At 51.2% G+C, this 14542-nt stretch overlaps 4 protein-coding genes across 4 annotated transcripts, besides 26 other annotated features; 2 read left to right on the top strand and 2 right to left on the bottom strand.

Moving 5' to 3' along the window:
• Positions 1-165: 165 nt before the first annotated feature.
• Positions 166-185: a microsatellite.
• Positions 186-427: 242 nt separating this feature from the next.
• PVX_089255 (hypothetical protein, conserved) lies at positions 428-5260 on the top strand (the record flags this gene model as incomplete). Its single annotated transcript, XM_001614890.1, has 3 exons — positions 428-4165; positions 4326-4729; positions 4994-5260. 3 exons carry the CDS (start codon positions 428-430, stop codon positions 5187-5189), a joined length of 4338 nt encoding a protein of 1445 aa, XP_001614940.1. The 3' UTR covers positions 5190-5260.
• Positions 569-621: a microsatellite.
• Positions 1393-1427: a microsatellite.
• Positions 1424-1446: a microsatellite.
• Positions 2145-2164: a microsatellite.
• Positions 2463-2528: a microsatellite.
• Positions 2670-2718: a microsatellite.
• Positions 2917-2943: a microsatellite.
• Positions 3532-3569: a microsatellite.
• Positions 5030-5092: a microsatellite.
• Positions 5233-5261: a microsatellite.
• A 45-nt stretch (positions 5262-5306) lies between these two features.
• PVX_089250 (small nuclear ribonucleoprotein G, putative) lies at positions 5307-6164 on the bottom strand. The gene is made up of 2 exons (XM_001614889.1): positions 5777-6164; positions 5307-5557 (listed from the first exon to the last, which is right to left on the bottom strand). The coding sequence occupies exons 1-2, from the start codon at positions 5844-5846 to the stop codon at positions 5376-5378; spliced, it is 252 nt and encodes an 83-aa protein (XP_001614939.1). The 5' UTR covers positions 5847-6164; the 3' UTR covers positions 5307-5375.
• Positions 5801-5820: a microsatellite.
• Positions 6165-6291: 127 nt separating the features above from the next.
• Positions 6292-6318: a microsatellite.
• Positions 6319-6321: 3 nt separating this feature from the next.
• Positions 6322-6366: a microsatellite.
• A 793-nt stretch (positions 6367-7159) lies between these two features.
• Positions 7160-7199: a microsatellite.
• Positions 7200-7759: 560 nt separating this feature from the next.
• PVX_089245 (hypothetical protein, conserved) lies at positions 7760-9760 on the top strand (the record flags this gene model as incomplete). Its single annotated transcript, XM_001614888.1, has 5 exons — positions 7760-7828; positions 8095-8548; positions 8710-8835; positions 8978-9451; positions 9585-9760. 5 exons carry the CDS (start codon positions 7760-7762, stop codon positions 9758-9760), a joined length of 1299 nt encoding a protein of 432 aa, XP_001614938.1.
• Positions 8469-8504: a microsatellite.
• Positions 8854-8918: a microsatellite.
• Positions 9761-9818: 58 nt separating the features above from the next.
• Positions 9819-9839: a microsatellite.
• Positions 9840-10316: 477 nt separating this feature from the next.
• Positions 10317-10346: a microsatellite.
• A 79-nt stretch (positions 10347-10425) lies between these two features.
• Positions 10426-12013, bottom strand: PVX_089240 (hypothetical protein, conserved; the record flags this gene model as incomplete). The annotated part of the gene is made up of 5 exons (XM_001614887.1): positions 11716-12013; positions 11360-11512; positions 11044-11243; positions 10629-10694; positions 10426-10515 (listed from the first exon to the last, which is right to left on the bottom strand). The coding sequence occupies exons 1-5, from the start codon at positions 11780-11782 to the stop codon at positions 10426-10428; spliced, it is 576 nt and encodes a 191-aa protein (XP_001614937.1). The 5' UTR covers positions 11783-12013.
• Positions 10920-10955: a microsatellite.
• Positions 11301-11344: a microsatellite.
• Positions 11543-11583: a microsatellite.
• Positions 11732-11793: a microsatellite.
• Positions 11991-12172: a microsatellite.
• A 1319-nt stretch (positions 12173-13491) lies between these two features.
• Positions 13492-13518: a microsatellite.
• Positions 13519-14482: 964 nt separating this feature from the next.
• Positions 14483-14538: a microsatellite.
• Positions 14539-14542: the final 4 nt, after the last annotated feature.

The raw sequence follows: 14542 nt of genomic DNA, 5'->3' as shown, positions 1-14542 counted from the left end.
AACCTGTAGCCTTATACGCATGAGGGGAACGCATCCGAAGGTTTCCTCTTCAAGGGGATTAACAGGCGGTGCGTAGTTACCCGTAAAGGAGTCCACCACCATATGGAGGCGTTTCTCTGGAGAGCACTTCCCCCCATTTGCTATGCGCACCGCACTGGTTATGAGAAGCTCTTGGAAGGGGTAGCACAGGAGGGGCACTCTCCCTTTTGACTCTCCCTTTTAACTTTCCTTTTTCCGTGAAAGCAGAAGTGGCCATCTTTATAATCACGCACTGCGAGGCCATTCCGGAGGAGCTTTCCCCGAAGTAGTCCTTTTCTTCCCTTCGACGAGTGTGGTAGTGCCCATCTCTCCCTTGGGGGAGGGTCTCCCCTTTAAGTTATTTCCCCCCAAACAACGCTGCTCTACGTGGTTGAAACTTCTTAACAGAATGAGGAAGCGATCCGTTGGTGAGCCCCCCCGTCGGCTTGACCTCCACAAGGAGCTCGCCTTCCAAAGGGAGACCATCAAACTGAGAAAGGCACTCCTAAATGCGTACACCTTCGAGCTGTTTTACAAGAAAGGCTTGGAGTTAAAAAATGACTACGTGGGGATGATTAGGGGGGGAGATTCTGCGGATGGAGGGGTGCGGCGTGGCTTCCCAGGTGGAGAGATGCGGCGTCGCTTCCCAGATGGGGATGGCCAGATGCGGGGTGGCCTCCCAGATGGGGAAACCTCGCTGCGAAAAAGGGTGAGCCGCATTAACCGCGAGTTCGCGAAGGCACATCAGGTGAGGGGACCCTACCACGTGGGCTCAGTGGAGATGAACAGACACGTCTGCTTCCTGGAGAAGGACACCTTTAACAGGTTCCTCTTCAGCCTGCGCATCGGAGGGTCTGGCTATTCGCTTGACGAGAGGGACGCTTATCTGTACCGGCTCTTCGTGCGGTTTGTGCGGTTAAAGCGGTGTGTGCAGCGTTTGCGGCGTGAGCGGCGCGTCCAGATTGCTAGGGGGGAGTCGGGCAGGAGACGTAGCGGGAGACGTAGCGGGAGACGTGGCCACCCCCTTGACAGCACAGACGAGCGAAAGGACGCGCCCCTTTTCTGCGACGCCCGCTACGTTAACCAGTTCTGCTCATTCGTCGCCCCCCTCGTGAGGCGCCAGAGGGGGAACCCCCACTTGGCATTTCTAAAGCGGTACGTCAGCAGCTTGGAATTTGGCCACATGAGTAAACCCCAGGGGAGGGAGAGAAGCTCCTCATGGGGGGAAACGCCCCTCCGTTGTAGCGTCCAAATTGGGACTCCCCAAAATGGGAATGACAAACGTATGAGCACAAGGAGGAAACACTCTCCAATTTATATGACGCTCTCCATTTGCGTGGAACCCCCCACATATAACCTCTCCATGCATAGGAAGAGGATGAGGACACGCCCCCTGAAAGCGCATCGGCAGCATCTCAAGTGCGCACAACACCAGATCAAAGTCAACGGAGCGAAAGTTAAACACTCCGTTGGGAGATTCATTTTGGGGCACTTATACGACAGCCTAGTGAACTCACTTTTCTGCTCCCTGGTGAGGAGAAGCAGCCAACTTAAATGGGACTTCCTTCCTTCGGACGTTGGCAGCGGTTCGCATTCTTATGGGGAGGAGGAGCAGCAGCAGGGGGAGGTCTTCTCGGGGGGGAAGCCCCACTTGCAAGAAACCCCTTTTGAGGTGAGTGAGCCGACTAAGAATGCCCTTTCGGAATGCCTACAGGCGTTTTTCACACACGGGCATGCGCACCACAGGGTGGGGACAAAGGAAGAGCAGATTCTCCTCGAAGGTAGTGTCCGCAACTTACTGGAGGATGACGTGAGGAGGCTCCTCCAGCTGACCGTCGTGAATGTCACTCTCCTGTGTGAGCGGCTGCCTCTGGGGTACCTCTTCCCGGTGTTTCTTTTTTATTTCCTCTTTTTAAACATCCCCCTGGGGGGTAGAACCGGGAGGAGCGGTTTCCCCTGCCAGGGCGGGGCATCCGATTGGAAGCGCCGCAGTGGTGAAGAAGGCCCAACTGGCAATGATCGGCGTGCAGACGGGGGTTGTGACCCCCCCAGGAGGAAGGAAAACGGGGTGAAGCAGAGGGAAGGGTGCCTCCTCTGTTTATACGATGCACTACTACGGAACAGAAAAATGACCCCCCTGGAGAGGAAGAAACGGTTTGTCTTCGCGGTGATGGATGCCCTTCGGAAGAGTTACGTCGAGCCGGTCGACCAGGAGCAATCCATTTTGAGTCTTCACTTTGGCAGCCTCCTGAACAGTGTGCGTATTCCCCAGGAGGAATTGCCACTTACATCATCTGAAGGGAACGGAGATGAAGGCACTCATCACCACTCCCCCCTTTGCTGCCACCCCTGCGGGGGACAAAACACTCGGAAGCGCCTCAAACTGGGGGAAGGGAAAGAGGCCAACCCGGTTAAGAGGGAGAAGTGGCCCCGGTGCCACGACGTCCGGCGTATTTTCCAACGCTGCTTTGAACGGATGAACAGGAAGGAGTCCATTTTAGGCCACCTCAACGGGTTGATAAATCCCAAGGGGGGCTACTCCCTCAATGGGGACTGCCAAAAGGGGAAAAGAGGGAAAAAAAAAAAGAAAAATACCGCCAAGAAGTGTACTCTGTTTTGTATCGCTTCCCAAAGGGGGAGAGGAGGCCAGTCGGTCAGGGGGCTCCTCAGAGGAGACACAGCAAAGGAGAGCAACCCTTCAGACCGGTTTAGCAAAAAAAGGGGGGCAAACAGAATAGGAAAAGAAATACACTCATTAGGTGCGTCCAACCAGTTGGAAGACGAGCAAGGAGGCCTCCACCGGGACAACCGTCTACATGAGTACCTCCATAGGAAAGGAAAAACCTTTTTAGAAAATCTGAAGATATTTTTACGCCCCTTATTGAGTGCCTTATATAGAAAAAGCATCGTGCGTGTGAACATGTATTTTTATTTGTGCTTGGTCCACTCGTGCGTTTCACTTCAAAGGGGGGAAGCCTTACCAAAGGGCGTGCATCCTAAAGGAAGAGAAGCGTCAGCAGGGCAAAGAAGCAGAGTGGCACCCACCAGAACTATGAGCGGACAGCTCTCCAGAAAACCCCAACGGGGAGGCTTCTACAACCCCGTTGAGGATTACCTCGCATGTAAGTTCGATCGAGCAGTTCACCTCCTATGCACACGCGGTGGGAGCGCTGCAATCGGTGCAATAGCAAAGGGGAGGCTACGATGGCCCACCTCCTATCTGCAAAACAGTGGGAAGAAACTAAACGTGTGGCTGCTTCTTCTGGTGTATCGCCTAGCCAACGAGGTGGACCTGCACACCTTTGGGGGGGTCACCCTCCACGTGAGCAAAAGGGTCAACCTCTCCCTCCACAGGGGAAGCAGCCTACCCTCCCAAATCGTACGCGGGATGGAACGCAGAATGGGACGCGGAATGGGACGCAGAATGGGACGCAGAACGGAACGCGACATGGGACGCAGAACGGAACGCGACATGGAACGCGGATTGAAACGCCGCAAGATAAACACAAAGGGGAAGCGAAGGAGGAATGTCCGTCCATACATACGCAGGTTGCTTAAAAGGGTGCCGCTTAAAAACTACAGTCCCTATGCACACCGGCAAGAAGACTGCTTCTACATTCAGAGGAAAAACGACGTCGTTGTTTTTAACTTCAGATCCAAAGGGGGGGGAAACCACTCGGCCGATGCTCCAAATGTGTATTACCAATTTGATGGGAAAAATTATTTCGTTCACGAAAGGGAGTATATGGCAAAGAGGGCATGCAAAATAAAGTGCGTAAATTTGTGCCTACTATTTTATAGGTATTGCTTTTTTTTTTATAAGAGAAATCCGCTTGTGTTTTCGTTCCTCTTTAACCGTGTGTTTTGCGTTTGCCCTGGATGCTTGGGCAGGTACTTGGTGCTGGGCAGGGCCGCCAATTTAGGCTCCCCCCCCGCGGAAGACCCATCATATAGGTATCATTCTTCCTTTGCCATCTGTGGACCCCCCGCGAAAGACGCAACACCGCACGACTGTTTTTACAAGCAAATCGGGATGCTCATAAAAAACCGAAAGAACATTTTCGTGCGTCACTTCCACTTCCTGGCCCTCTTCCTCATGATGCGGTACCACACGTTGGTTGGAAATGTCCGCCACTCGGGGTTGCAGGTACGTCGGGTGAGGGTTACAGCGGAATGGGGCGTGCGATTGGGGCTGTTTGCGTCCCCCCCTGCCCCAGCACGTTCACATAAACGTATACATAAACGTCCACATAAACGTATACATAATGCACACACCCTCTCTGTTCTCCCCCCCGGGCCCCCCGAAGAGCTGCGTGCCGAAGCGAGTAATGACCCTGCTGCGGAGAAAGCTGAAAATCAAGCGGGAGTGCTTCTCCTCCCCCCTCAATGCAGTTCTTCCCTCCTACTGCTCCTTCTTCCCAGACATCGATACATTTTTCGGGAGCTCGGGCAACTTCTTTGAGTTCCCGTTGCGCAGCGGAGCGTACGAAGTCAACCCCCCGTTCGATGTGTACCTGATTAACCAACTGATCGTGTACATTCTGCACCACTTAAGGAAGGAGGAGCACCAGCTGACGTTTTTCCTGGTCATCCCGATGCTGCAAGATAAGAATTACTTTTTCGAGCTGCTCTCTGGGTCTCCCTACTTGTCCGCTCACTTTTTGTTGGCGCGAAATTCTTACACCTTTTCGACGAGACTGTTGGAGAGCAGGTCGGCCCGGCGCAGAAAAGGAAAAGCGCGAAAAAGAAAGGAAAATACAGCCCCTATAAGCGCAGAACGAAGCAAAGGGGCAGTCTATCTTCGCCAAATAAAACTCCATGAAAGGGGAATCCTCTCCTCGCACACACACACTTATGCATTCCGTTTTTTTTTTTTTTTTTTTTTTTTTTTCACCTTGCCTGTTCAGGTGGTCAGGCAAGTTTTCCCTCTTTTGCACACAATATTGGCTATTTTTTTTTTTTTTTTATTTTGCAGGGAAGAAGAGTACATTTCTACGTGCGACTGCTTCGTTTTCATTTTGCAAAATGAAAAGGCAAAAATTCAAAAGGGGGTAATTAACAAGAAGGTTGCGTTGAAAATAAAGAAGAGGTGGGAAAATCTGAGTAACGTAAAACAAAAAAAAGGAATAAGCTGGACGGATAGGTGGACACGTGAGGAAAGCGACCCGTGATGGGGATTCACTACAGGTGTGTAAAAAGTTACATAATTTGTAGATACGGTGCGGTCGCTCAACTTGGGTTGGTGGGGGAGGCGAAGCAAATGCATATGTACGTATAACTACGCTTGTTCTGGCGTACGCAGTTTACAAACGTAGCTATACGTACATATGCATTGCTTGGCCCCCCCAGCAGTGCTCTCACTTGATGTCAACCCTGTCCAGGCACTCCCAGTAAGAAATGCTGTTGCCCCGGATGACGACGATGCCGATGTCAATTTGCTCCTCCTTCTTTATCTCCACCGTGTTGTCCAGAACCAAATTCATGAAGGTGTCGTAGCCCCTCAGCACGCCGACGATTTGTCTGTTTCCATTTAGGTACACTGCAAAAGGAGGGAGAGGAGGGGTGCAGAATGGGAAGGAAATGGTCGTAAAAAAGGGGCGATGGCCGCTTTGGCGCGTGTGTTTGGGCGGGCGTCGCGTCGTTTGCTGGCCAGATTGGCATCAGTCTCGGCCAGTTTGTTTTGTTATAATGCCATTTTGCTTCTTTCCTTTTTAACTCTCGCTCAACCGCTCCACAACACTACAATATACTACACTACCTTGCAGTCGCTTCTCCATGAACTTCCGAAAGTCCGAGGCGGGACCCGCCTTCCCCACAGTGAGCGGCATGGTTCTGCTTTCTTCGGCCCGTATGAAAAAAAAAAAAAAAAGGATTACACTATGCGATCTCTGTTCCTTGTGCCGCCTTCTTCTTTTTAAAAAGGAGTTTGTCAAACGGGGGCTGATACTCGCTGCTTTATATTTTTGATATCCCGTTGGAGTCACTTTGTGGTAATATCTGACCCACCCGTTGAGCAGTGGAAAAATGGAGTACGCCAGAATGTCACGCAATGTTGTGTATATCTACGCATTTGCAATGTCGCGCGCGTGAAGTGGGAATGCTACGTACGTAAGAGATCCTCCGTTTGTCAATTTGTTTCCTACGCCGCTTAAACCGTGGACCAACTCATGTTCCGTTTTTTTTTTTTTTTTTTTTTTTTTTTCCCGCTCCGAATTGGCGATGCTGCGTTGTTCCGAACGTTCAAGGGGGCTAGCCACTTCTGTTTGTTTTTGCTTTGCCGAGTTTTCCCCAGCGCGCTACTGTTTTTTTGGCGGAGGTGGCAATGCAAAAAAAAAAAAAAAAAATACGCGGTGTAGAAATTACGCATAGAAGGGGTTACATTCCCAAGATGTACAGATCACCCGGGGGCCGCCCTCCACAAGGAGAGGTCCAACAGTTAAGGTGAATATGTCCTCCACCTCCGCATGTAATTAGGGACGTTTTTTTTTTAAACGCTACTATGGTTGGTAGGCTTCATCACATATGCGTCCTCACCCCATCAGTTAAGCTCATGCCGGTGGACTCGAAAGAGGGGTGTAAATCCCAGCAGTGGGCCTGACAGGAGCAGTCACATGAGGAGAAACCTTGAGGACCGCCTTTTCCCCCTTGCTTCTCCCCTTTTTGCATTTCCAAAAAAGCGAAAGGTTCCCCCCCGTTGGGTAGTACTTCGCCAACATTCGGAAAGCATTCAGGGGGGAGACACACCATTGCGGTTTTTTAAGCGGTTTTTTAAGCGGCTTTCTCTGCGTTTTTTTCTGCCTTTTTCGGTCCTCTCTATTTCCCCCTTTTTGTGCCTCTATTAGCAGCTACTCCGTGCGAAGCGGTACACACTACCCCCCCTCCAGTAACCCCCACCGGTGGTGGAGCTGTCCGGTCGCGTCTGCTCTGAGGAGTGCATACAATCGGGTAACGCCAAGTAGTTCCTCCGATATCCTCTAGACCGTTAGCAAATTTTTATGACCCATTTTTTGCCCCCCCAGCAAAAGGAAATAAGTGGGACCCCCAGGGCGCTGTGCACGCAGAGGGTTAAGAAGGCGAAACGTGACAGGTTGGTGGAAGGAAAAGGCAGCTCCTTTTTTATGCTCCCGAAGGAGCGGTAAAGGATGTCCCACTTGGGAACTCTGCGCCTTCATTTGGTGATGCGATTATGTGCGTAATATCGGGGAGGGGGTTCCCTCTACACCGTCTAAGCGGCGAAACGTGCGGTCTCCATGTGGAACCCTCATCATGAGGGGACGAATTCACCAACTGTGTATGGTGAAAAATGTCGAGTGTGAAATGATGGGTAACTCGCGCTGGTACTTGCCCGTTGACATGCTTGCAATTATTGCAATTCTTGCAATTCCTGGTTGGCTTTTTTTTTTTTTTTTTTTTTTTTTTCTCTCCCCCCTTTGGCTGTCTTCTTCGCGCGCGTCATTTTATATGACCACAGAGGGGAGAGCATCTACCGTTAAGGAGTACGTAATCGTAAAGGTAACAGCAAAAGGGGTCCACTTCGCTTTGCCAGTTTTGCTTAAACGCGGGGTGGAAGTGCTGCCCGTCGGATCGCATCCAAGTCAGTCACCCGTTCCGCCATCACCTCGGTGTGCGCCGCGAAGTTGGGCCAACGGGGAGAGAAAAAAAAAAAAAAAAAAAAAAAGAGGACGAAGAGGACGAAGCTGAAAGCGGTGCAAAGTAACATTCTGCGGCGAAGTTGAAAAATATGAGTTACCTCCTGGACGACAAGAAAATTCTCCTCAAGGAATTGTGCATCCGGAATGAGGACATCAAGGTGAGGGGCAGAAAAATAAAGGGGCAGAAAAATAAAGAGGCAGAAAAATAAAGAGGCAGAAAAATAAAGAGGCAGAAAAATAGGCAGACTTTTTGTGCCCTGTGAAGGAGGCAGTGTAGAGAAGAGGCTGCGCTGTAAGGGGGCAGGGGGCACCTCACCCACATGGGGACTCACACCGAGGGACAACTGCCTCGGCGACGGTGTAGTTGCAAGCAACACATGTACACACACACAAACAAACATATATGTCTTCGCCCCCCGCGCAGAGAGAAAATGAAAACGTCGAGCTGGAGAACCGGGCGTTTTTAAAACTGATCGAGAGCTACGAAGAGAAGACGAAGCTGCTGAAGGTCCTCCCCTTCATCCACCACGTGTGCACCAGTCTGTATGCCGTGGAGGATGCAATAAGCTTCAACTTAACGCGCCATGAGTTTTCATCGCAGCTGAATCAGCTGCTGGATGAGGAGATAGAGAAGCATAAAAAGATTTTTAAAAATATATTAACAGAGTCCGGGGGAGATGGGGGGTCTCCTACCACCAGCTCGGCTGGGCACCATCCCACCAAGGAGCAACTCACAAACAGGGTCTACGATATGGACGTCGATGATATGATTAGTGTTTCACGGGGGGGTAAAGCAAGCGAAACGTTAGTGAGTGAGCGGTCTGAGGGGAAAGACCCACCGGGTGGGGACACACCGGAGGAGGAGCAAAACGCAACAGGTACCTCCCATATGAGCTCTCTCAAGGGAATGACAAACCGGAGGGGAGAAAAACGGCAGAATGGAGGTCTCCCCTGCGTTGGTCGCCCCCTTACACCATTCGCCTTGTTCACCCGCATGGCACTCTTCTATTGCTTCCCCCCCACGCATCTCAACCCACAGCGGAAGGCCCCCCCGAGTCGCCCTGCCAGACGAACGAGAAAAACATTTGTTTGCGCTGGGAGCGGGAGGAGTCCGCGGGGGAGTTTTGCTCCATTCAGTCGTTCGAGGTGTGCGAAGATGTCCAAAGTGAGTGCCTTCTTAGGGGAGGAGAAGGCCCGGCGAGACTGGGCAGCGGGGTTGCTCCCGCAATCCATCCGTCTGCTTCCTCACTCCCTCCACCTGCTTCGCTACACCTGCTTCGCTACACCCTCCGCCTCGCCCCCCTTAGGGAGCCCGCTGAAACTGCCCGAGAAGCAGCAGCTGACGGCGAACGAGATCGAAAAGCTGAAGGGGAAAATCAAAAAAAACACCCTTCAGTACGACAGCGCGAAGACGATGCTCACCTCGATGATCACCCAGTGTAAAATTCTCCTCTTCGAGTTGGAGGAGGAGACAAAAAGTTACCACGCATGGAAGGAGAGGATGAAGAATGACAGCTACATGATGAAGAGGAAGCATTGCTTGAGTGATTTCTTTGGCCAGATCATTCAGAAGCAGAGGGACAAAGTGGGGGAAGCCAGAAAGACAAACACCACTCTGCTAAATCTGTATAAGAAGAAATCCTCCCACATGAATTATATAATCACCATCAACGAGAATATCAATTGCGTCGATTTTATGTTTCTGCACGTCCTCATCCACAACCAGAAGCTGCACTACGACAGACTGATGAGGGAGCACGAGCGAAGCTACGCCTGTCTAAGTAGGGGGGGAGGGAAGTGCCCACACGAATTATTACTTCGTGGTTGGCATCACGCCAAATGGCAGTGCCTGCACGAATTATCATTTATTACTTCTCCCCTCTCACCTCTAACCCATCACTTCTCCCCCCCCAGGGAAGCTCCTCAACGAACTAAGACAGACGCACACCCAAATTGAAGAACACGAGGGGAGGGAAAAGGAGATGCAGGCCATCATCGAAAAAAACAACTCCGCGCTGAGCGAAATGGACCAGCTCATAATCGGCCTCACCAGCCAGATTGACGCGACCAACAGCGTGGCGAATAAGTAACGCACTGTGCAGCACACACCGCTTAGCCCAACGGTTTACCTCCCTCTCTTACCGCCACTCTCACCGCCACTCTCACCGCCACCCTTACCGCCACTCTCACCGCCGCTTACCCCCCGCAGGATGAACCAGTACGAGCACCTCGGCGCCATGGGCAGCATCTCCGTCCTGCAGTGCATCCAGCTGAACAAAGACATCGTAAGGGAGTTACAGAGCCATTCCGTTCGATCGCGGTGTCAGTCCGCTAACGTGCTAGCCAATCTCTCCATCTGCTTATTTTTTTTTTCCCTTTTAACCCCACGCGCAGCTCAATGTGGAGAAAAAAATAAAGTCTTACGAACGAAAAATTGACATCATCGAAAAGGTAAAGGTTAAGACGAAGGAGGGGAAGCAGAATGGAACAAAAGGGTTAAAATGAAAAGGGGGTTACCTCACTGTGGTAGTTTTTTTTTTTTTTTTTTTTTTCCCCGCTCAAGCAACTTCCACAGTCAGGGCGTCATTCCTCTGTTTCTCCGTGATCTGCATCGTTGGGGGGGAAAGGAAGAGCGCACACATGTCGTTGCGTCTGCACATGAGCTTTCGCCTCTGCACACATGTCGTTACGTCTGCTCCCCCCGTGTCGCTGATGGTCCGCAGAGGGTTTTTTTCTCCCCCCCCGTTTCTTCTCATCACACACATCGCAACACTCCTTTTACCGTCTCGTTGTCCACGACCTTCAGCTGGGGCAGCTTTTTTAAAATCACCAGCTTCATATACTCCTGCGCAGTTGGGTGGAAAATGGCGAAAAGACCGGACGTGTGGGGGTTACCTCGCGAAAGGAGAGAGGGCAAGCAAAAAAAAAAAAAAACGAACTATCTAAAGCGGATGTTACGTTTGTCTTTCCCTCATATATGGGGTTCCCCTTCAGTCCCAGCTCGGCAAGTTCTGGCAAGGCGCTCTTCAAAAAGGGGGAGAAAAAATAAAATGATGGTGAAATCGCATGAACGGGTCAGCACAAAAAGGGGGAGAAAAAATAAAATGATGGTGAAATCGCATGAACGGGTCAGCACAAAAAGGGGGAGAAAAAATAAAAGGATGGTAAAAACGCATGAACGGGTCAGCACAAAAAGGGGGAGAAAAAATAAAAGGATGGTGAAATCGCATGAACGGGTCAGCACAAAAAGGGGGAGAAAAAATAAAAGGATGGTGAAATCGCATGAACGGGTCAGCACAAAAAGGGGGAAGCGCGTCGTCACGTGGTCACTTCAACGCAGCGCCGCTTCTCCGCTTCTCCACTGCGCGCGCACCAGTTTGTCCACCTCCTCGATGTTTTTTATTTTGTTGTGAAACAAGTAGAGCACTTGGAGCTTCTTGAGGGACTGCAGGTTGTCCAGCTTGTCAATGCTGTTGTACGAAATCCACAGCTGCTTCAGCGTGCCGCTGATGTCCTCGAGGAACTGAAATTTCTTTATGCAGTTTCTTCCGAGCGAGAGGATCTCCACGTTTTCTGCGCCGGGGGGGTGGCGGTTGAGCGGTTAATCGGTTGAGCGGTTGGCCTGCAGATTAGCAAACCGGCGAGCCGCACACTACAGCAGCACGGCGCTCCAACACGCAGGGGCGTACTCAGACCGGACATCGGGACAAACTTTTCAATTCGGTTGGTTGACAAGGACAGGCGCTTGCACTTCTCCAGTGAGTTGATGCTGTTGTCCAATTTCTCGATCAAGGGGATGTGGCAAATGAAGCTCACTTCTTCTTCTTCGCTAATTTTTCTGCCTGCGAGGGGGTGGGCGGCCATGAAAGATAAGCGGCCATGAAAAATAAGCGGCGATGTAAGCGTGAGAAGCGATGCCAGGGGGTGAAGCGATGTGAGCATGTGAAGCAACGCCAGGGTGAACACTGTTGGCGGTGCTCTGCAGCGTCAGCCCTGTCCACGCCGCCCTGCTCTTCTTCCCCCAGCCGCCTCTTTCCCGTCTTGCCATTTTTCTGTTCCCAGTTTTTGATGCAGTGGGAAATGGTGACTTCCTTGGCCATCGCTTTACTCATTTAGAGCTGGGTCGTTTCGCAAAAAAGGGTTGAGTTTTTTTTTATTTTTTTTTTTTTTGCACGTATGGGGGAGGGGTGCAGGTGGTACACGAGTTGGGGCTTTTCCACAGTTGGAGCATTCCCACGGATTGAGCAGTCCCACAGTTGGAGCTTTCCCAGGGTTGAAGTTTTCCCAAGGGGTGGCGATTTCCCAAAGGTTGAAGCTTTTTGAAGACTGTGCAAGGCTCACCCAGGAAGAGAAGCCCCAGCGATCTACGCACGCGCAAGGGGGTCTCCAATTTGTGTGCACACATGGATATTCACCTTCACTGCTGCATAACGCGCAGGGGTGAATTTTTTTTTTTTTTTTTTTTTTCCTCCCCTGTTCGCTTCTCCTCAATGTCTATCTTTTATATGGTGAAGTAATCCCTACGGGAGATGTAAATCCCTACCAAGGTGATATTTTTTTTTTTTTTTTTATGTTTCGACTTCCCAAATGGACAGTTGAATGGATGTTTCTCCTTTTTGGACGGAGCTACACTGCGGTGATTTTTCTCCCTCCGCAGAAGTAACTACGGAAGAGTGTGCGGGGGCACGTTCGGGTGGGGAAGGCGCTGACCAAAAGGCTTCGGCGCAGAAGTTGAAAGCTTCACATGTTGGCAGTTTAGCTAGCGGGAATTGCTCGGCAGGCAAGTAATCGAAAAAAAGGAGTAGCGATGGAGCGGTGGAACAGCGAAACGGTTGAAGTACTTTTTTCACCTCCCACCCACGAAGAACGCACAACATCGCAATGGGTTAAATTCAGTTTATTAAATTTTTTTGTCCCCCTTTGAATGCTCACCACTGGGGAGTTGCCCAAAATGTTAGCTGACCAGTCAGGCAAAAAAGGAAAAAAAAAAAAAAAAAAAAAAAAGACGCATACGGGGGAGTGTTGCAGCAGTTCTCCCTTCCAAGTCAACGTGAGTACTTCCTGTTGCTACACATGTCGGGACCTTTCGCGTTTCACGTGGTGCCCATTTGTTGGTTCCCTCAAAAAAGGGTAAGTGTCACCCGTTCGTTTGTGCGCCTTGACGGTGCGATCCCTTCCCTCTTGCGATGGCGTTACCCCCCAGCCGGGCGACTTCGCCTCCCCCTCTGCACGTTAGCAGAAGAGTACACATGTGCGAACACCTGCCTTGTGTTAACACACGAGAGTGTAAAAAGTGCCGAGGGGGACATAATAAAACACATGTCCAGTGGGTGTTCCTTTTTTTTCTTTTTTTTCCAGGGCGATTCGTTCATGTCTCGTTTGCCTTAATTTTTCCCCCTTAAAAATACGTTGCAAGTTGTTATCGCGCCTGAATTTTATATCCGCAGGTTGATCCTTTCGCTGCGTCGGTTGGGCGCTTTCTTTTATGGCTACTTCTTCCATTTTGGCCATCAGGGGCGCATACAGGCACGTCGCCAGGAACGGCACAGGAGCGGCAGCGCGAGCGTGAAGATGTACATACGTACTATGCATATATGTAATACGTATGCGTGGCCACTGGGTGCTACTTTTCGGAGAAGAGCTGCCCCCTTCCGCCATTCCATCGGCCATTCACTTGCGCGATTCACCTCCGCTATTCACTTCCTCTTTCACTTCCCCCCTGCGCACTTGGCACACTGCGCCACAGGCGAACACTTAGGAGCAATGCTTCGCAAACGCCCTCCGCCATTTCGTTGCGCAAAAAAAAAAAAAAAAAAAAAAAATATTCCGTAATGCACAAAAACGTTGTTAAATTTTGGCGTATTTTTTTTTTTTTTTTTTTTTCCTTTTTTCTTTTTTTTCCCTTTTGAACGTGGCGACCGTATGATCGTACGGAAGGAAAAACATTTCCCCCATTTGTCACTTTAATTTTGTTACCTGCGTCAGTTTCCCCTTTGGAAAAACACCCGAGTGTCATTTGACGTTCGCGCGCTTGTATGCCTCGCTTTGCCCGCGCGTATGTGCGGTTGGCGGCACGGTTGGCGGCACGATTGGCCGTACGGTTGGCGGTACGTTTGACCGTACGTTTGGCATACGTTTGACCGTACGATTGACCGTACGCGTGGCCGCCCACAAAGCAGAGGAAAGAAGAATGCTCCGGCATTTTACGCCCACGCGCATACATACAAGGCAACTTAACACATTCAGCTCCCCGATGACGGAGAGCACCGGCGTACGTACCCCCCCCGCCCCAGACGAGTGAAGCCACCAGCTGTGCACATCCGAGTGAGTATGCGTTTGGAGCTGGCCAGTCAAATTAGTAATCATAACTGCTGCTTTGTTTTGTTCTGTTCTGTTCTGTTTTTTTTTCTTCCCGTTTGTGCTACGAAGGGGTGGATAACAACTCGCCAGAAGGGGTAGATAAAAACTCGCTGGAGGGGGTTGTCGTTGCCCCTTTCGGAGCACCTGCCAACACTCGCATGTAGCCGCGTCTCCCTGTGTGCACATGAGTGACGCACGTGGGTGAGCTCTGCAGCGGTGAAGTACACGCAGAGGAAGAGGCAACGTCGAGGGAAGCGCCACCGATGCACGGGGAAGGGCGCCGCACCCGCTGATTGGGATGCCCGCGGAGAGGGGAGCGCACTGGAGGGAGCCTCGACGCAGCGGCGGAAGCTCTTCGTTCACCACCGCGTGAGGAGCGGCGTGAGCAGTTGCTAGAACAGCCGCCCGACCCGCCGCCTGACCCCCCTCACGAGGTAGCGCTCCCCCATTTAAGCAATCGCTGCGCAGGAGAGGCGAAAAAGGGAACTTCCTAGGAGGAGAAACTGCGTAGG

Source organism: Plasmodium vivax, chromosome 5 (assembly GCF_000002415.2).
Source record: "Plasmodium vivax chromosome 5, whole genome shotgun sequence".
In the NCBI taxonomy this organism is placed as follows: Eukaryota; Apicomplexa; class Aconoidasida; order Haemosporida; family Plasmodiidae; genus Plasmodium; species Plasmodium vivax.
Note: the sequence above shows the minus strand (reverse complement) of the source record. Positions and strands in the feature narration are given on the sequence as shown.

What these genes read in the sequence shown, in the direction of transcription:
- PVX_089250 (XM_001614889.1), bottom strand. Translation starts at nt 5,846, where the DNA reads ATGCCGCTCACTGTGGGGAAGGCGGGTCCCGCCTCGGACTTTCGGAAG. An exon ending in CATGGAGAAGCGACTGCAAG is followed by an intron (nt 5,558 to 5,776) that starts GTAGTGTAGTAT and finishes CTCCTTTTGCAG; the next exon opens with TGTACCTAAATGGAAACAGA.